This window comes from Polyodon spathula, chromosome 5, assembly GCF_017654505.1.
Source record: "Polyodon spathula isolate WHYD16114869_AA chromosome 5, ASM1765450v1, whole genome shotgun sequence".
Lineage (NCBI taxonomy): Eukaryota > Metazoa > Chordata > Actinopteri > Acipenseriformes > Polyodontidae > Polyodon > Polyodon spathula.
The window spans coordinates 40,547,091-40,568,822 of NC_054538.1; the positions used below are offsets into that span (position 1 = coordinate 40,547,091).

The 21,732-nt window shown below is 38.9% G+C and overlaps 1 protein-coding gene across 2 annotated transcripts; it reads left to right on the forward strand.

Moving 5' to 3' along the window:
* The first annotated feature begins 6,819 nt into the window (after nt 1-6,819).
* LOC121315961 (cyclic AMP-dependent transcription factor ATF-3-like) lies at nt 6,820-18,634 on the forward strand. 2 transcript variants are annotated; one of them, XM_041250600.1, is made up of 4 exons: nt 6,820-6,923; nt 9,012-9,255; nt 15,418-15,525; nt 17,025-18,634. In XM_041250600.1, the coding sequence occupies exons 2-4, from the start codon at nt 9,016-9,018 to the stop codon at nt 17,220-17,222; spliced, it is 546 nt and encodes a 181-aa protein (XP_041106534.1). In that variant the 5' UTR covers nt 6,820-6,923; nt 9,012-9,015; the 3' UTR covers nt 17,223-18,634. The 2 variants fall into 2 exon arrangements, with proteins under 2 accessions (XP_041106534.1, XP_041106535.1); XM_041250601.1 differs by lacking the exon at nt 6,820-6,923 and adding an exon at nt 8,106-8,129.
* The last annotated feature ends 3,098 nt before the right edge of the window (nt 18,635-21,732 follow it).

Consider the following 21,732-nt stretch of genomic DNA (forward strand, 5'->3'; position numbering starts at 1 on the left):
TTTAACTGTGTATATTATTTCAGGACTGCAACCCGTTGTTTATTGAACTGTGCAATACACATCACTGTGTATTGCCAGCCCTCCATTTCTTTACTGTTGTCATCAGATTTTGGATTATAAAATAAACCTCCATTTCACCAGTACTTTGCTGTTTGTCATTCTCTTGAGCACTGCATCAGCTCTACACCTCCACACTGCAAACCACTTGCCATAGTAACACTGTACGTTGAATCAGATATGTTATAAATATTTGAAAGACCTGTGGTCCTGACCACAGTTGAGAAAAAAGGATTAATATTGGCAATATAAAAGATAATGTGTAGTCTACACTTACACCAGTCAAATTATTATGCTATAGCCCTAATAATAGTAAAAAACAATACATGATTATAAAAATAAAATGATGAGCAAATACAGTGTGTAAAAGTTAAAGGGAGCTCTTCTATCACAGTGCACTGCTACTACCTGAAAGAATGAAAATGCTAATTCTGAGACTGCAACCAGAAAAGCAAATACCACCAAGCTTTGGGACATTTGAATTGCAAGAAGCAGTTGATAATGTCAAAAAAGTACTGAAAGTTATTTCAAGTGATCCTGGAAGATACAGTAGTAATTGATGTGATACTGGCTCTTTAAAGATGACGTACATGGAACTACTTTTATGTCAGGATGAAAGGGAATGTACAGTATGAGCATTAATACTGAAAAGCAATGGGCACAGTCAACTGCCTAGACTCATCCCACTGGCTCTGATCTTTGGGTTTATCCACCTCCCCCTATTCAATAGAATAAGTAGGGTTAAACCTGGTTTCACCTCACAATGTAGTTATTAGCCAAGCAGCTTTCACAAATGTTAAGTAGGTATTGTAAATCAGGTCTCATTTGTTAACCAATGATTAGGATGTTATTTATATACTTGTATTAAGTGTATTGATGTGGAAGTACTTTAAAATATAAATCCTTTAGGTTTTCACTGTTAGGGGTAACAGCAAATATAACCCTAATACAGTATATCACTCAAGACTTTGGGCATGCTTACATAATGTGGGTTTACAAGAACAAAATTTTGAGTTGTCCTTAGCATATAACACAGCCTTTGGTAGGGTACACAGTGCAGCCTTTGCATGTGTGGAAGTCTGGTTTATAGAGATGTTGCTTAGCACTAGTCTTAGACTACCTTTGTTAAAATAAAATTATGTATTGTTTAGTCCAAGATTTGTGCTAATCATTTTCTTTGACAGTAGCAGGGATTACTCCATCAGAGAAGCAAAACTATACAAATAATTTAACATATTGCACCTCGTAGGTCAGGCAGTCATATCTATATTGCACCTTAAGACTCTGCAAATACAGATATACTATATACATGTATTCTAATTGTAATATGGAATATACTAGAATTGAATAAATTTGTGATGACCCTATGCATTTATAGGGGCCATAACGGCTTGCGACTTACAGAAGCAGATACTACTGCATCACTGTAATGGAAATATCAGTTTTGGTTGGAAATTTCCCTCCTGATCTGTGAGGACACAAAATAGCGAAAGGAAAAGTCTTGAAACAGGCTGGCCTGACAATTCATTTCCGGGGTCGGGAAGTCTGTCAGCCTGGATGAAGGAGAGACACTGCTGCAGGAACGTATTGACCTGGAGGGTTAACAAGGTAGAGAGCTGCAAGTAATAAAATCAGCTGCAATCGTTTGCCAAGGGGTCTTTTCCTTCACTTGGGTTTGCGCTTTAAACTTTAAGGACTGAGAGAGATGTAATAGTGACTGCTGGAGAAATTAAAAAGAGAAACATAAAAGAATATTTGTGAACGTTGTTTGTTTGTATTGTCTCTTAGTAACTGTCTGTGTTTATTGAACCATCAGATAGCTAACACATCTGGAGCTGTCGCCTTGGGCCAGCACAAGCTGGATAATCACTGCACCACTAGTCACGAAATAACATTGTTTATCACCCACCACGAGTACCACGCACCCAGGACTGGTGACCGTGTGCCGTATTATTGTGGGGCAGATACGCCTGTGATTATTGTTTGGGACTGTAACCCTGCAGTTTTCTCTTTGCAATACACATCGTTGTGTATTGCCGGGATTTATTATTTGGTCGCCCCGAACCGGATTATAATTAAAACCACTTTCCTACCGGATTACAGTTGTTTGTGATTACTTCTGCACTGCACCACTTCTACACCTGTTCACAATCACCAGCCACTTTGCCACAGTCAGCCAGCGGGAGCTGCTAGCAGTGGTGCATGTACTATGCCACTTTTGCCTCTATCTGTACGGCCGCCTATTCATCATACACACCAACCACACCTCACTACAATGGCACCCTCAGGTTCCCGAAACCCGAAAGACAGGTAGAGAGCTGGATTGAGGTGCTACAGAGGTTCGATATCCAGTTTGAGCACCAGGCTGCGTGGCCCCTGTGAAGTAGCCCAGTGCCGGTACTGTGCGTGGTTGGAGGAGAAGAAGGCACACTGCAGCTCTGTCAGCACGGGAGCCCTGTCCAGGATTTGGAAGCAGGGCTTTGACTAGATGCAGTTTGCAGATCCGGAGTTAGGGTTGGTGATCAACTGGCTCGCAGAGGGTCGTCGCCCCACCTGGACCGAGATATTGACATTCGCCCCGACGGTCAAGGTGCTCTTTGGGCAGTAGGACGCCTTGGGACTCCTGGAGGGGGTGCTGTGCCGGGCCTTGGTCCATCCGGTCACTGGCCAAAAGTGCTGGCAGTTGGTCGTTCCCCAGTTACTTTGGGAGTGGGTGTTGAGGGCCGTGCACGGGAGTCCAGGCATGGGGCATTTCGGGGTGGCCAAGACCCTGCATTGACTGAGGGACCATTTTACTGGGGGCGCTGTCGGCATGACGTAGAGACCTACTGCCGATGCTGCGACACCTGTACTGCATGGAAGAGCAGTTGCGTGCAATACTGCAGCAGCACCAGATGGGGGCCTCTCTGTGAAGCGTGTGGCCATTTACGTCTTTGGCCCCTTTCTGTGATCGAACCATGGCAAACAGCTCGTATTGGTGGCAATGGACTATTTCACAAAAAGTCCCAACGCTTAAGCCCTCCCGGACCAAACTGCTGCCATGGTATCTGACACCCTCCTGGAGGACATGTTCAGCTGGTCCGGTGTGCTCGAGCAGCACCACAGCGACCAGGGGCACTACGCCCTTACACCTAACTCGCACCAGCTGGACCAGAATGCCTGGGTTTGCCACCTACCCCTGGCATTGCTCGCCTACCGGACGGCTGTGCAGGAATCTACGGGGTGAACAGTCGTGTTGTTGATATTTGGTAGGGAGCTGCTGAGGGTGGCCCCAAAACAGTGGCTGACTTTGACTGTGTCCATGACTTGCAGGACAGGCTGGACCAGGCCCATCAATTGGAAGCAGAAACAGAAGTTAGATGTTAGAAGCCGGGGGCAGAACTTTCAACAAAGCGAGTGAGTGTGGGTTCACTGCCCCGAAGCAAGAAGGGCCTGAGCCTGAAGCTAGCCAGCCAGTGGATTCGAGGGCAGAAAGTCGTTCTCCACCGAAACCGGTTTGACCCATACCAACCTGGGGTTGACATGGACGGGACAACTAATATGGGGGGAAGGGGTTGGATACCCAACCATCACCAACCAGTCCACCGGTACCCCTCCACCGGACCCGCTGGCTGCCAAGGAAGCTGGGGGCCCATGTCCTGGACTAAGGCAGTAGACGTAGGGGAGTCTGTTGCCATGTTCATGGGGGTGGGGGAGGGGCGTTAAGGGAGGGCGAGTGAGTGCGAGTGTTGGGAGAGCCTGAATGGGGCTGCGGTCCCACGTTAGGTTGGGGTGGGGGTCTAGAGATTATAAAGGTCCAAGCAGGGCTGTAGTCCAGTTGTCTGAGAGAGAGAGAAAGTACAAGTGAGGTTACTAGTAAATGTTGACGTGTTCCAGAGCAATAGAGGAATTGTGCAGCCGGTTTTGTTATTTTGCTCCCAGTTTCCCTTCCCTTGCTTTTATTAATTTTATTTATTTGTAAAACAAAATTGGCTTGAGACTTAACGAATTCCACCTGCTTCAGCCTCCATCCTTTGAACCCTGAAAATGTTACATTATATACAATTATAGTGATGCCTAGGCATTTAAAAAATAGATAAATAAAACATGTAGTTTTATAATGTTGACATGTAATTGTTATGTTTAATTATTTATTATTTCTTTCATTCTTTCTCCGCTCTCTTGTTCTTCATTGCGAACACACCATCACTGTGAGCATGAAATACCGACTCTTTTATGCAGCTGTACAGAGACGCGATTGCTAAACAATAATTCACTTGAATGCTGACACAGTCTGCAAGTGAACTCATTTTGCACTCCCCGTGCCCCCATACAAATACCCACTTTAATCTGCATGTGAAGTGATTGTGCAATCCCTGTGCCTAAATACAAATATACATTTTAAATCATGCTACACAGCCCACCTTATACCCCTTGCACCAATACCCACACCAACAATAACACCCCTCATAAAACATAAAGTACGTACAGCGGTGGGACACCCTGCCACAAAGCCATATCTACTAAAGGAAAACACTAAGATTAAATATTGAAAATACGTATTTTTTAAAAATGCATAAAGAGGAGTAAACTTATTTACACAGCATATCTCAAATGTGTTTATTAAATAAGAATAACTAAATACTGTTAAAATAGTTTTGAGTCAGTGTACTGTAGTTTCGTAGTTTCCACTTCAACTTAAGTAAACTTCAATTCAAATCTTCAACTCCACAGTCCACATGCAATGTTAATTGTTGTTCCCATATAGCCCTGTAGCCCTCATCTGTCCAATCCTTATTTAGGATAATGTAAATTATTAATGCAGTTTTGCGGTCTTTATAGTTTTGTTTTGTCATTTTTTGCTTCACTGTTAAATACATTTTGATGCAAAATTATTATTTCACAGTAAGCTGAAAATAGTGTATTATCTTTATTATAACTGCATTGTTATATTACGTATACAATATATTCATTATGCTTTACTGCAGACTGGTTTGCTTATTTTTTTTACTTCCTTAACACATGTTTTTCAATAAAATACAGTACTCCATATAACTTGAAATAGGTTGTGAGTTGTGACAACCCATTTTAACACGATGTGCACAAAACTATACATAATCAAAAATTGGTTATTTTAAATGCTTACGTTAGCAGGTTATGCAACATCGTTAAAGTGCATTTTTCTTTTCTTAAATAATATTATCAACATACAGTATAACTTGTATTTATCATGTAATGTATAACTTTTATCACTGCTGGATGCTATTCACAGTCAAAATATTTAAAGTGATGTAGAAGACATTCCTGGAAAGCCAAGGAATGTTCTTGTACTTGTTAGGAAATTACACATTCAATCTGATGCCAAAGAATGTTCCTCCACCACATAGAATTGAAACAGTATGTTCAATACTAGCTCAGATTAAACATGTTTAAACCTGTTTTGTGCTGACACTGGCATTGAAGTAATTGCATGGGTAATCAAACTTTATATTTTCAGGTATTTAGATGACAACGGCTGGACTGAAAAACAATATGTAGGCTACTTAAACTCTTTCAACCCTACTGCACAACTCAAAATAAAACCAAAAGTAAGACACGCGGATTTATACATCAATGTTCCAGAACTTTCCAGCACATATTCAATAATTAACGGACCAACTCTTGCGTCACAAAAAAAAAAAACAGCCACGCCAATGCCTGTGTCATTTGGAAACTATATCCACTTTTCAAATATACCTCCATAAAAATAGGCTATGTTAGTATAATAAAACAACTTATTTTTTTATTAAGCGAGATATGGATATTTTGTAAGAGTACTGATCATAGTATGAAAGAAAAAACAACAACAATTTAATCAATTTCAACCTTAGATAAATTACTTTAAACATCGTTAATATTAGAAGTGGCAAATAATTGCAAAAAAACACATAAAAAACAACAACTAAAAAGAAATTGTGATGCGGGAATAAATGTTACTCGTATTTCTTACCATTATAAGGCAATATTGCTCACTTAACAATAACACACACACAAAATACAACAATAATAATAATAACATTATATAATATATAATATTATATATAATAATAATAATATTACTGGCTCATGTGTTAACATAAGGGGAACAATATTCTGTTGCCTACTGTTATTTCAAAACACACTTTAGTTATCTTGTATTTTTATTGACGTTACTAATACAAAACTGTAAGAACAGCAAAAAATTAAAAAGTATTTAAAACAAAATTAAAAAAAAAAAACACCCAGCACTTGTACTGTACTTTTACTTAAAAAACGAGATGTTAATCTTTCTGTATCTTTTACACCACTATTATTATTATTATTAGTAGTAGTAGTAGTAGTAGTATTACTCACAAGTTCTATATCGTTATGTACGGTTTTCTAGCCCAATACACAGTATATGTGTACATGCACTTCTCAAAAACAGAAAATGTACTCTCATCTCTTACTTTTCAAATTCTTGCCCTGATAATTCAGCCTCTCCGTTTGTACAACTACATTATCATCAGATGCCAGTGTTCACAAGTCATTAAACGGGTAAGTCTTTGTCGGAAATCACTTTTGGAATATCAGCTGTTCGTCGACTCCTGTTATGGTGTGAGGTGAGCGGACCAGGGTTTGCAGAGTTGCATCATCGTTCAGCAAGCTTCCCCAACGGTATTAATAGAATGACGTCACCTCCCTGACACGCTGTCCTAGTAAAATACCAGACTCAGAGCTTCCCATCTCGCACTATATAAAGGGGGTGATGCAACCTTTCAACGAGATCTGTAAGTTTTCTCTCAAAGTAAAGAGGCTCATAAGCTGGAGGAGAAGAAAAATATTAGATTGGAGAACGTTTTCTTGACTTACAGAGAGACAAAAGAAAGGTAGGCGAATCAATGGTTGTCGTTTTACAGTAGAAGTTGCGGATATGGTTCACAAGACTTTTTTCGGATGTGGTACAGTGTGTAGTAGTAGAGGTTGTAGTAGCGGCAATGGTTTCTTATTCCAGAAGGTATCCTTTCGTAAACACTGTTTGTTTTGTACCAGGTGTTTAAATCAGACTGTAATCTATTTATTTTGTACGGTAAAGTATGGGTATGGTGTATAAACAAGTTCCTCTTGATTTTACCTTACATTTAAATTGCCCTAAATTCAATCTTTCAAAATCATTTTAATATGTACTGTATCGTTAACGATTGTAATATATTGTATGCAAAGTTATTAGCGAGTCAAATAAAATAAATCTTTATACCCGGCCTAGTCGAATATATCCAGTTGATGTTTACATTCATGTGTTTAAAGTACATAATATACAACAAAAGACTGACTGTATATATTTTGCGAATTTTACATACTAGTTGCTTAGCCTGCATTTAATCAATTATTCTAAATAATAGTTTCAGAGCAGTTGCTTAACATTCTGTTGAATCACTAAGTCGTACATCTGGTGAGTTTCCTGTATCGCGCAGTAGAAGTTCAAAAGTCTGGGATCATGAACCCAAATGATGCAAAATAACTATTGTTTTATCAAGTACTGAAGACGTAACGCAACTGAGGTTAGTGTGGGTTGGATACTTTACGTACGGTACACTGTATCAACCTCGATTCATCATGGCTGTTCTATATTCAGAAAAGACGGGCTATTGAATTTAACGGTGACCATGGTAACTGTATTGTGGATTTTATACTCAGAGTGAAGCCAGTGTTACTTTAAAAGAAATGTTATGAAGGCCAGATTATATATTGCCAAAATGTAAAGGTTTAAATGGTTAGTTTATTTTTTCCCCCCATTTTTACTAGTAAAGAAGTTAGCTACATCAGAGTTCTCAAACTATGTTGGCTCAAGGCCCCCCATGACATTAGGTCTCCTGATTGAGGACCCCCCACCCGACATTTTGATTTTGATCCCTTTCATGAGAGAGGTTGGTTGTTTGTACTGCTAGACATGCCACTGCTTTCAATTATGTTAATTGTCATCATTTTGTCAGGGGGTCATTTGGGAGAAAACATGTTATGCGCTACCCTTCTGAAACCACACAGCAGCCCACCAGTTTGGGAACCCCTGAACTACATTACTAGTTGCTTTTAAGGTTGGAAGACATTTTAATGCATACCAGCTTGGACAGAATGCAGTGAATTTATGTCATGTTAAATTGCTGAGCTTATAAATAGTTGGATAGATTATTGCTCAAAGGGTTAAACGTTTCCAGGGCGAATCTGCTTTTATACGAAGGCTTATTTATATCTGTGAAGAGAATTAGTCAAGCCAACTGAGGTAGAGTAAACACTAAATTAACAAAAAACAAAACTGAAGACGGAATTATTTTAACTTCCTCCTATGAAGTAAACTATGCCATTCCCTGATAAATCCCCATTGCTGTTACTGGATCGTGTTCTGGGTTAACAAAATTAATATATTGGGTTGTCCCCAGGGAGTTATCCATGAGTCAAACAGATATTTTTCTAGTTGTGTAAAACATTAATGGCTGAAAAAAGGACTACTGTACTATATATCATGTGAGGGAAATTTTCAAAACACTTTTGGGAAATATACCTAGCTATTTCCTAGAATCTGTTCTGTAGTTATGTTCAAACCTGTCAGCAACTACATTCAGCAACATAAGAATGGGTTTGAGCTGTTATTGTGAGTAACTGAAGTATATCTAATTATACGAGTCTACAAATAGTCAGGTGGTTAATTTATTTGAAAAATAAAAGGGAAGAGTTACTGGTGCCATTTGACAAAATAAGTTTACCCATTACAAAGTCAGGTTGAAAAACATTTTCTTGTATTTTTTATTTTTTTTTCTATTGGGATAAAGATTGTCATAAAAGTAATTCTCCTGGAATATTTCCTAACGCTGGGTACATTTATAAAGTTGCCTGTTAGCCTTTGTGGGCAGTATGGAATGTATTTACTTTGCAAGATAGCATCACAGTTCACACTACATTATTATTATGTTTGCTCTTAGTACTATGATGCTTCAACACCCTGGTCTGGGTCCCTCAGAGATCAGCTGTTCTGCCGTGGTGCCTTGTTTGTCCCCTCCAGCGTCATTTGGCTTTGAAGAATTCGCAAACTTTACCCCTTTGGTAAAGGAAGAGCTGAGGTTCGCAATCCTTAATAAGTGTCTAGCAAACGAAATGAACTCGACAATGGAGTGCATTACCATGAACACCGAAAGACCCACAGAACATCCGCGTGTAAAGAAGGAGGTATTTACAGTTTCTTCACTTGAGAAATATACGGTTTCAGGACTTGTATTTGTCATGGTTGAATTAAGATTTTCTTTTAATGTTACTTACCTTCCACAAATGAATTGAGCCTCCTTAAGCCTATGTTTTGTCTAATAGAGCACTGAGTAACTGCTTAACTACCATTAATAACAAGAATTATCTTAAATATAAAATAATTCATATGATTTTCTGCTAGATTTTTTTTTTATTTTTGCCATAAAACTTTAGTTTGTGGCATGTTCAGACTCTGATAACACTTTCTCTCTTTATGGTAAATTAATTTTATGTTTGAAGTTGTGGAATGCACAATTAATTTTTACTTCTTATTAGTTACATTTTCATTATTAAGCAGTTACTTTGTAATTAGTGTTATTAGTGAACCATTCTATCCTATAAACCTTTCTCAACCAGGTCCAAAGAAGGATTGCTGTTTATTATTGTGGTTCAACACACATTCTAACCTTAGTAAAATAAAGTGAAATAAGTATGAGAATCAGACTGCTGCAGTGATGAAGCGTCATTGAGTTTCCTGATGTGGCTCATTTGATTTAGACAGGGCACTCTATAGTTTTTGATAGCAGGTTATAATGAACATTTAAATGATGTAAGTCACTGAGGGGTAGATGTACTAAGATGTTGCAGCGCAAACATACCAAAATATGCATTTTTGTAAAGTATACATTTTGTCGTATGTACGAAGAGAAAATATGTTCATGAAAAGAGCTGCAACATACAAATTTAAATGTTAGCTGCATAGTTCAGGGGGCGTGCAGCAGGGGGCTTCCAATTTCCTGTCAATTAGTACTTATTCTCTATTTAAGCCCTGATCACTTGCACCATCGCTGTCTAGTGTTTCGTTTTTGTAGCAAACGCTCAGATGCGGTCTTTTCGTTCTTCACCGCTAATCTTCGTTGCATTTCACTGGAGGTCACTTCTCTGTGCAGCGCTTCCAAGATATTATCAGTTATTTTCCTACCTGCTCCGGTGCTTCTTCTCATCATTCAGCTTCTCTATTCGGCTGCAGGAGCTCCAGCGTTAGTCTTTCCCGCTCCATCCAGCTTCCAGCCCAGCAACAGCAACAGACTAACTGTCCTAAAACATGTAACGAAGATATTCAAATCTAAACGAATACGCAATTGTTGTTCTATAATGACAAGGATTTTAATCACAATAACCAAATATATTCTACCCAGCTTCACTCAAGCCAATGGTTAATTCCAATCATAACTGCTAGATGGCAGTATAACACCACAAATTCTATACAGTCTTTAAGTTGGTTTGCTGTCACTGTGAAGCTCGCATGCTCCAGTTTTTCTATACATTCCTGCAGTTTGTTGTCACTCCGAGGGATTCTCAGGAGTCCCCCTACTCCTCAACCTTTTGTAGCAACTGACATTTTCCAATTTCAACTCTTCCCCTCTTCAAGGACCTGGTCATGAAGCAACCTTACTCAGCTGTTTTTGAGACGCTCAGTATCTACCATCACAGTAACGTCCAGCATCCCTGCATCAGGCATCAATTCCTGCGACTTATTCCTGTTCCCAGATTCGTATTTCCTCATCTAGCGCTGCTCTTCCAATCTGATCAGCTTCATCAAGGCACCTTATTCAACTTTCAAAGTCATCATTTCATCAATGTGAGCCGCCAGTCAGTCACGGAACCATGTCCTACAGGTTGTCAACGTTCTAGTCAATGTCCTCCTACCCAGTAGACAAACTGCTCCCGACCAATCAATAGGTTTTGCAGACAGCTCTGAGCAACACATTCTTCATCCTCTCAGGTTCTGCAGCGGTCAAATATCTCTGCATTTTTCATCTCTCCCAAAAGTAGCTCCATCTCTGGCTCCATCTAAATCTGCCTTAACACTGAAAGACCGATACCTACTGCATTCAGCAGATCCCTACTCTCTGCAGCAGACCACCGCACTCTACCGATGGTAGTCCTCCGTTCTCTATTGCAGATCTCTGCTTCAGCGGATCTCTGCTCTCTACAGCTGGGCCTCTGCACACTACTGACAGCACTCCATTTTCTTCCTCAGACCTCTGCTCTGTTCAGCAGAACCCGCCCTCTACTGTTAATCGCTCCTCACTACAGCAGATCTCCGCTCCCTCTTCAGATCTGCTCACTACTGCAGCATACAAAAGTTGCTCTAGTTTACTGTTTAAATCTGCAACTGCACTTCTCCAGAGCCTCCAATGCTCCAGCCTTCCTCCAATATGCAGATCGTGGCAGCATTCCCACAATCAAGGCTAATGCTAATCCCCATCTAATCAAAATACAGGGCACTTCCTCAGCAATCCTATTCATATCTCCGCTCATCCTCTCAAATGTTACAGCATTAATACTTGGTTTGAGACGTGGTACGTCCTGTATTAACTAACACGTAGAAAGGCGACATCTCATCTCTCTGCCCTCATTTCTAGAATATGGGCTGCAAAGGCGCCTAGCTTCCCCAGTATCCAATTCATATGTTTGTTCAGTCCAGCTGCCACCTCAGCCCTCAGCTCCCATTTGCTTCCACAACCCCCATCCAGAATCCCTAGCTTCTCCAGATGCTATTTGACTGAATCCTACTCTCAGTAACCTCCTTCATTCTGCTCAGCATTACTTGTCTGCAGCCCTCGTCCCTTGTTCAAGAGCTCCTATTCTACAGCATGCTCAGTGTCTTCAATCTTCTGTGCCCAAAATTGAATAATCATAGCCCTTCAATCAAAACCGGATCCTGGCTCTCATCGTCCATGCTAGGAATTTTCTCCATCTCCTTCCAGTCTTTCCATACCGGCAGTCTGCCTGACCCTCTGTGGGATTTTTAAGAGCTTTCCTCCTGCCTCACCTTCCTGTCTGTCTATATCAACATACATTCTTCATTTGCTAATTTCCACTCTTCAGAAAAGCCGCTTTTCTACCTACAAGGATGTACCCATGGAGATCAGCTGCCTCTCAGCCGCCTTCCATGCTTACTCCATCACTTGGCTGCATACCTCCTAGACGGACCAATACAGCGCGGTCGATCCACTCACCCATCAAGTGTCAAGTCCCCTATCCCCCTTTTCAAGGTATCTCCCAGCAGGAACCCCCACCACCCCCACCCCTCAGACCCTTTTTTCATTGATTCCTCTCACTCCTATCATCACTTGCCTCCACCCTCGCCTCCGAGCAGACCTCCCACCTTTCCTCCAAGCAGGCCTCCCACCTTTCCTCCAACCTTGCCTCCAAGCAGGCATCCCTCCTCTCCACCCTCACTTCCAGAGCAGGCCTCCCTCTCGACTCCAACCCTCCCACCTCCCTCCCCCATACTGATCACGAATGTGGGGGAGCTGGTCCTCCTCTGCAGTGGATCCATACATTCATTCATCCTTCTCCGATATAGTTGCTGCTCCTTCTATAATTGCTAGTATGCCCAAAGTGGGGGCTACCTGTCTGCCGTGGCCACTAGAGGTTTTCCCCTAATCCGCATCAGGGTTTTTTTCCTCTCCACTGAGCAGCAGGTATACACATAGTCACATCCTACTAAATTACTAACCATCCTTCTGTTTGTCCCGTTTTGTCCTTTTGGTCTTTTGTTTGTTATGCACTGGCATGTGCTGTCTTTTGTTTGTCTCATGGTGTGGGAGATTTCGTGAGGAGACGGGGGTCCATCCTTTGGGGGAAAAGTTAGTCTCACTTCCCTGACCTCAGGGCTAGGCATCAGCTTCCCTTTACCTTCAGGGGGATTCTCACTATGTGAGTCAGAGCGGACCCCCGGCCACACTCTGTCCTTTCGCAGCTCCTGCGCTTATCTTGCCTCACTCGAGGCTCTGTTCTATACTCTGCCTCAATTCGGGACGTGGCTACTCTGTGCTCGAGTCCCATACTAACCTCTATGCCTTGTTCTTATTTCAGGTCCCAGGAAGTGTGAAGTCTCGGCCAATTGGGGGTCTAACGAGCCCCCCTTTACAGAAGTCTCAAACGCTGGGTACCTCGCTATCTCCTTTCGTGTCCCGGTCTTCTGGGATAGTCTTCCTCCTGAGGGGAGGCCCCCCGAGTCAACCCTTGCATGTGTTTTCGGTTGCTGGGTCCTCTGCCCCTGGGATGTGTCGGCATCGCCGCCCTCAGTCAGTGACCACCTTCTATCCTAGCTTCCATGTCCAGCTTCACTGGTCTGCTACTAGAGTGGGTCTCGCCCACTCTTCTATCCTAGGTCCGGTCCTTTCTAGCCGGCACTCTGTCCTACTTACCGCTCCCTTGTGCTGCCCTATCCTTACACCCCCAGCTCACGCCCCGTGAAATATTTGTTGACTTCTCAGCAAGATCTCTAGCATTATGCATTGTGAGAGTTTTGCGACATTGTTCAAATAAATAGTGGGAGTTGAGTTGTGGTTTGCTGCAGCAGAGGGTGCCCGAAGGATAACGTCTATACATGCAAGGGTGCAAGAATCAAAATAACATTGTTTTTGTTAAATGTAAATGTCATCAATACAATGCATTCTGTTCCGTATTCATTTTACCAATTAATACTGTTATATATGTATAATAAATGAAAGACAGTTTAATCCCATCAGATTCTATGGTGGGGCCCCAGCTATCACCCACAAAAAGCTATTCATAATCATACGGTAGCCCCTCTCTAAACTAGACATGTTTGTCTGACATAAGGAGGTGTCGGGTTTAAAAACAATAAAATCGCACACACATACATTTACAGTTCTGGATGTATTTTAAATATAAATTATTGCGCTGAACTAACATGTTTTGGGTAGGCTAGACACTACATTATGTAAAAATATATATCTGTACAGTAGGCCTATACAGTACAGTAGTAAAAGCAAATGAATATCTAGCACCCTTTTTATTTTTATAATGGTAACACAAAATAGATCATGCTGCTGCATTGTACACATTGGTATACAATGCGAATAAAAGATTTTAAATTGAAACTAAATTAAGTTTTTTTTTTTTTCTTCCCATTATTAGTATTTTTAACTTGGCCTGCTTCGTAACCTAGACATTTAACACACAATACGTCATGGTCCTGTACAGATGCTCAAAACTGCTGCTGCATTGCAATCCCTAAAAAGTTGCTAACAGCATTGTTTATGTTTAGTACATTTCACCCTAGACTTCCGATGCATTTGCAACTGGTTTGCGACTATTGTGACAGGAGCAATACTTTACTACATTTACCCCTAAGTGTTTAAACATTAACCGAAATAGTATCTGAAGTTAAAGTTATTTGCATGTAGTACAGTTGCAAAATAAATATTTCCCTTTACCGCAGCTTTTGATGTAAGTGGATAAACTATTGATTAAGCATAAGCTATGGCCAAAAGTTTAGCATCACCTAGAATTTTATGATTGAGACATATTAAAAAAAAAAAATATTAAACTATACATGCATGAACATAATTGAGATATTTTATTTAACATGTAATAAAAGAAACTACGGAATACCACAAAAGTCTACTGGAAGTCATAATAGTAGTACAGTATTTAATGTTAGATTTTGAAATGTCACATTTAATTTGTCAGTCTTTCATTAAGTATATGGAAAACTGCAAAGTGGCATGTAATTCAGTAAGTTAACGCAACATTATTCAGCAGGTTTCATTCGACTTTATGAAGCTAAATTAGTTAATTCTGTAAATCCTGCAAAACTGTTGTCCATAGCTGTAAATGATCTCGCAGTGTAACCTTTTACTTATTTGGTAACTTTAAAATTACAATTTACAACTTCAAGTGGGATTAATTTAAACAGGATAGATCAACAGGCTATTTAACACCTACCTACATACCAGTATATCAACCACATAAATAGGTTTAATAGATGCACACACAAATTCTGTAAATAAAGAAAAGTAATTTCAACTTTAGAATGTTATACCACAGTTTCACAACTAAACCTGTACATCTTATTTGTGAGAAAAAAATGGCCTTATTCCTGTACAGGTGGGACAATGTTAAAATGTTGCTAAAAATAATATGAATGGGCTGAGAGAGGGAAATGTGTTCTCAATATTAGAGGAATAATAACATGAGAATCACCTTCTGAAGAAGAAATTCGCCATAACATTATCGGAATTTCTTTTTACGCATCTGCATTCAGTTATATAATGCATTGTTTCCTGTTAGGTTTTCTACAAAGTAATCCTTATTTATTTTCAGATTCCCCCTGAAGAAAATGAAAGGAGAAAACGACGAAGGGAAAGAAACAAAATAGCTGCCACCAAGTGCAGAAACAAAAAAAAGGAGAGGACAGACAGCTTACAGAAAGTGGGTAACACATGAGAAGTTGATATGACCTTCAAATAATATTTAGGAAGTGCTACTTCAGGGATCTTACCATAAGGAGACAGAGAAAAGTGGTCAGTAAAATGGGTTCAAACTTTTTGCATCAGCCCATAGAATAAACACAGTTTGCTTCATAAAGCAAAAAATCCCAAAATTCCAGGTGTTGTAAAACTTTTGGCCATAACTATAGGTTGCAGGTTGGTTGGAATTACTTCTCAGGATAGCTATGCAAAGACCTGTCTAAATTTTGACCAATTTATTTTCTAAAAATGAACAAATGTGTCAAAAGCATCACAAATTGCAAAAATACTAAGTACGTGCTTTTTTAATGACTAAACATACATGGCACAGTCTTTTGCATTTAGATTTTTCTGTCACATTCAGAAAAATGTGTTCAAGTTCAGTAACAATTTTTTAAAACTGAAAACTGCAACCGCGTCTAAATATTTAAACAGTTTAAGGCCAAATTTACATGTACAGGTTTTGTGTCATAGCCAGAATAGATAAGGATTTTGTTCAAGATTTCTGGTGTTAGTTTTCAAGGCATTGGCTACTTAATGAATTAAATTAATATGTAGCAGAAAAAGAAACAAAAAGAATATGGATTTGAGTCTATTTCAATATTGAAACGTAAACATTAAAATGCCATGCAGGTGATGTAAGCTGTACACTATGGTAAGGAAGGGTTATTACCACTTCCTGTATAAGCTTAGGTGAATGCTAAGACTCCAGCAGTACAGTGTATTGCTGATTCAAAACCAAACAGACAGCTTAAAAAGTTCAATATTCAAATTGCACAATTTGCGTCTCACTGTAGGAGTTGAAATGACAATGTGCTAACGATACTTTTCCAGGTGGGTTTGCTGTGTTTATTCACAGCCCTCCAGCAGTAATAGGATGCTCTATATATATATATATATATATATATATATATATATATATATATATATATATATATATATATATATATATATATTAAATGGTAAATTTCGTCACCACTTTCCCACCTAAAATACAGAAACCTAACACATAAACAAAAACATAAACAAAAACAAACTACCTTTCCCAGTACAGCTGGGCAATGTCGCTCGATCCTTTCTGTCTTGTATATCTGTTAGTGATTCATTCTGAATACTTTAAACCCGAATGGAGGCTTGTTTGTGGAATTTTAAGCTGTATTACAGTTTATACAGAGGATTTAAAACAGAATTGCAAATTGTAACGAAATGTAAAAAAAAAAAAAAAAAAAAAAATGCCTGCACACAAACTTTTGTGGAAGACAGCAAAGGAAAGAAGGTACAACTTAATTGTGCAAATACTGTCGAGTTACTGCTATACATGTTTTGAGAAAAAATGCGGCCAAGCACTTTGGAAAGTAACTGAAAACAGTCATTTCATACAGTATATTTAAAACGATAGTCTGCCCCCCCCCCCCCCTACACAGTCCAGTAAACTAAAAGATTATTTTTTACCTTGTTTAGGAATCAGAAAAACTGGAATCCATCAACGCTGACCTCAAAGCCCAAATTGAGGTGCTGAAGTCAGAGAAGCAACAGCTGGTCTACATGCTAAACCTGCACCGACCGACCTGCATTGTCCGAGCTCAGAACGGAAGGACCCCAGAGGATGAGAGGAATCTCTTCCTTCAGCAGATCGCTGATGGAACGCTGCAGGGCTAGACAACCCTATTCAAAAACACTAAAAGACAACTCGTGGATACCATTGTCTAACATCCTGATGATCTCATCATCGTCTGCTGTATTTGTCATACCTGCTGGCAAAGACATTAGGAAGAAGAATCTGCACACAAAGGATCACTTTGGCCCAGCAGGGACTGCTGTAAACTGTAAATATGGGTTGATGTACTGAACAGCCAGTGGCCTAAGTTAACTTAAGGTTGTATTTTACTATCTGGGGGAAATATAACAAACACTCTACTAATTACTCAATATTAGAGATATGTTATCTTCATGCCAGCCCAGCACCAATACCAATTGGTGCTACTACTAAGGGATAGATAACCTAAAGTGTATGGATAGATAATGTCTGTCTTTTCTGGTGAGGGGGCACTTCTAACTGTCCAATAGCTTACAAGTTGTGTGTTAAATCATTTTGCTGTAGTCAAGCTGTTTTTTGTGGTTGGAAACATAGGTTTGCCTTGATTTAAAATATAAATCCTGTTTTTGTTTCCATAAAGCTTAACATGGCTCATACTTTTTAAGCCCAATTGAGATCCGCGATCAAATCTGTTGCTTTCAAGTTTGCAAAGTGGTGTTACGGATGCATGATCGTACATAATGACTGCTAAACGCACAGTGTCCTTACAACCTTGTTATGCTTTTACACTGCATGGCAGACTCTTTTGATATTTATGGTAGTACCAACATTCATTTTAGATAAGCATGCAATAAATGAGAAGCAAACTATAATAATATTTTAAAAAGAAGCTTGTAATCAATTTAAGTGCTTTAAAGGGCAAATCCTATGTGTTCTAAATTTAAAAAAAAAGAAAACCTTGGAGTGAAATGTTAAATTGTGATTCAAGAGAAGTTAATATACAATAAGGGTCACTTAAGGTAATATACAGTAGCTGTTATAAGAAAGAATTATTAATGACGCAGGCGTCCTGCTTTTTTTGGCTTTTTTTTTATTATTGCATAGTATAGTTAATCTACCTATCAGCATGCTAGTCATGACTAAGGTACTACTGAGTATTTTAACAGAAAGGGAAGCTAAGCTGTTTGTGTGTCCATCTCTTTGTATGATTAAATTGTGTTAAACCATTGGTGGTATTATTCTGGGTTCAATCTGTCAAAACTTTAAGTGATAGGCTTAAGCACTTCATGGATGTAGTTAATTGAATCGCTACTGTGTTTAGGTAGCGCAAGATACTCTACAGAAATGCATTAAGGAGATATTTCTATACTGTATGTGAATTGTTTTTGCTACTTTAATAAAAAAACAAATTGTACATTAACAGTTTTTGATGTTTCTTTGTATATACAGTCGTACCTGTATTAAGTCACCAGTCTATTGTACATCTCATTTTGCTGTCTTTCGTGTGGCCCAATTAAAATGAAAACATGAGCAACCATTCTAAGCACCTTAAAAATGGTCTATTATGGTCAGCATACCTGAGAGGAATATAGAGATGTTTTTGAAAGTAATATATTACTGATTACTCTTACAGATAACTGATTACTTTCTTTTATAAGAAATGTCTCACTGTGGCAAATTGGTTTGCAGTGTGCAGGTGTAGAAGTGATGCAAGCGCTCATGACAAGGACAAACAACAAAGTACTGGTGAAATGATGGTTTATTTTGTAATCCCAAGTCTGACAACAGTACTAACAATAATATCAGTGTTGCGTATTGCTCCGTTTAATCCACGTGTTGGTCCCAAAATAATAGTCCAGATATTTTAAATATCCACACAACTCAAACACGATCACATGTCCACAGTGAGTGCTGTAGTGCTTGTGCTGCAAATACAGTTAATCATGACACAAGTGCAATGTTTTCCGGGTTTGGTGCTGGCCTTTAACGACAGCTCTGGATCATGTTAGCCATCTAATAACAACAAACAAGTGTATATTTAGACATGACAAAACAAACAAAACGTGTAACACGATTGTCCTTCCAGTTCAGCATTCACCATAACAAAGGAACAGATCACCTCACTATATATCGTCAATCACGCCCCCTTGGTTAATGATTGCAATCCACATCGTTTCCCTTCCAGGTCGATGATTTAGTGTACCGTAGCTCTGCCCCCTTTCTAGATGGTCGACTTCTGCCTAACCCTGAGAATGAATTGTCTGGCAATCCAGTCCAGGGCACTATTCCCTTTACACAGCGCCCTCACAGGTCAGGAGGGAGATTTATCACCAAGAATTGTTCTGTCTCTGTCACAATTATTGATTAACTAAGGCTACTATGGAGGTCTTTTCTTTGATTACCTTTCAAGAGCTGACAGCTCTGATTCAGCATATGAGAACTACAGCATGTTCTCTTGACCCCATTCCTACAAAATTATTAAAAAATGCTCTTGGAGTTGTTATTATTATCCACATTTTAGAAATTACAAATAGTTACCTTTCTTCCGGTATTGTTCCCTCAGCACTTAAGGTATCTATAGTAAAGCCAGTGCTCAAGAAACACAACTTAGATCCTAAACTCATTAATAACTACAGGCCCATCTCCAATCTTCCATTCTTAGACAACGTTTTAGAGATGGTTGCTGCAATTCAAGTATAATTGTTTTTAATAATTAATGGTGTATCAGATATTTCAGTCTGGATTTCGTGCTGCTGTGGTGGGAAAATTACAATGTTGCTACTGCTGTGATTGTTTAGGGTTTCCATGCTCAGGTTTAAATGCTATTACGGGTTAATAAGATTTAGGTACAATATAATAATAATGTATTATTATCGGTAGTTGTTTGTGAACGTACTTCCTCTTTCTTGCTGCAGGGCAGGTGGCCCATATAAGGGATGGAAAGATACTGACTACTAGCTAGAAAGAGGAAGTTGTCTTTATTCAGCAACCGCAAGCTGCATCCGTGACACTTCACAGAAATGTCACCGACTTACTTATTTTTTTAGCATGCTTGCAATTTAAATAAGTTTGTATTGTTGCATATGGTTGGTCTCATCTTAATCTTCTAAGTTGTTGCTATCTGCTAATACTGAGTTAAGCTTCTGTGACTCGCAATAACTGTAGGTTACAAGGTATATATTATGTTTATTGGCTCTGCGTAGTCAGAACATTGCTCGGTTTCCTAACACTTGCATGTGTTGAGTGTGTTCTCAGGTTTGCAAGCCTTGACTAATAAACATTGTTCGATTCAACCCTATTTGTCTCACTGAGTCTCTTTCAGAAGTTGAGAGAAAAACTTCTACCACATTGAACATAGTACAGAGACAGCCCTTGTCAAAGTTGTAAATGACCTACTGATAAGCTTTGACTTGGGCTTTCCATCAGTTCTAATTCTTCTTGATCTAAGTGCTGCTTTTGACACCGTAGACCACTCCATCTTATTAAATCAGCTCAAATGCTTAGTGGGACTGTCTGGCCTTGTCTTATCCTGGTTTCAATCTTATTTATCTGATACGTATCAATTTGAAGCAGCACCTAGCTATTTGCAGGAGCTACTGTCCGCATCCCTCCCAAATCGCACTCTTAAATCACAGGAAGCAGGGTTGCTCGTTGTTCCCAGGGTCAATAAAATCAATACGGGAGGAAGGGCTTTTTCTTTTAGAGCCTCTAAACTATGGAATGCACTATCGCCATGTGTTAGGGAAGCTGGGTCTGTGAGTATTTTAAAGTCTAAACTTAAAACACATTTTTATAAAATGGCATTTTTATCTTAGTGGTTTTAATGAAACATAATTGCTAGCTTTTAATGATTATTATTATTATTATTATTATTATTATTATTATTATTATTATTTGTATTTTATTGTATTCTTATATATTTATGTATAGTGCCTTGTGATACTTCAGTATGGAAGGTGCTATATAAATAAAATAAATAAATATTACTTTATAAGATAGCTAAGCTCGAGTGCAGATAATTAGAGGAGCAGAAATATTTTAAAATTATACTGGCCGGACATCTTGGTTTTAATGCTATCGGGTACATAACAGGTATAAAAAGATATATCAGGTAACTCCTGAGGAGCGTTATACAATATATATATATATATATATATATAATATATATATATATATATATATATATATATATATATATATATATATAGTGTTCAGCAGTTTATGACTAAACCAAAACAATTTTTTTTTACTTCGTACCATGAGTTTTCTGATGGGAAAATCAGGCCTGGAATTACCAGTGTTCAACTTCCCTATTTTATATGCCCATTCTACAAAAGAAATACTATTTACAAGTACCAAAACAATGACAAAAAAGTGAGAAGACTTTTTAGTACCTTTAGTGAAACATATGAAAAATGGGTGACTGATACTGTTGAAGTTTTAAGTTTACAATAAATAGATCCAGGGAAACAACAACAAACAATGCATCTAATATTGTTCTCTGGTTTGCTACTCTGGAAACCCTTCTTGCAATGGTTGTTGCTGGTTACCTTTGCTCCTGTGTTTCTTTCTCTTTGGCAAACTTCAGGAAAATGTATTATTTTGTATAGTACACTATAGGAGAATTTGTTG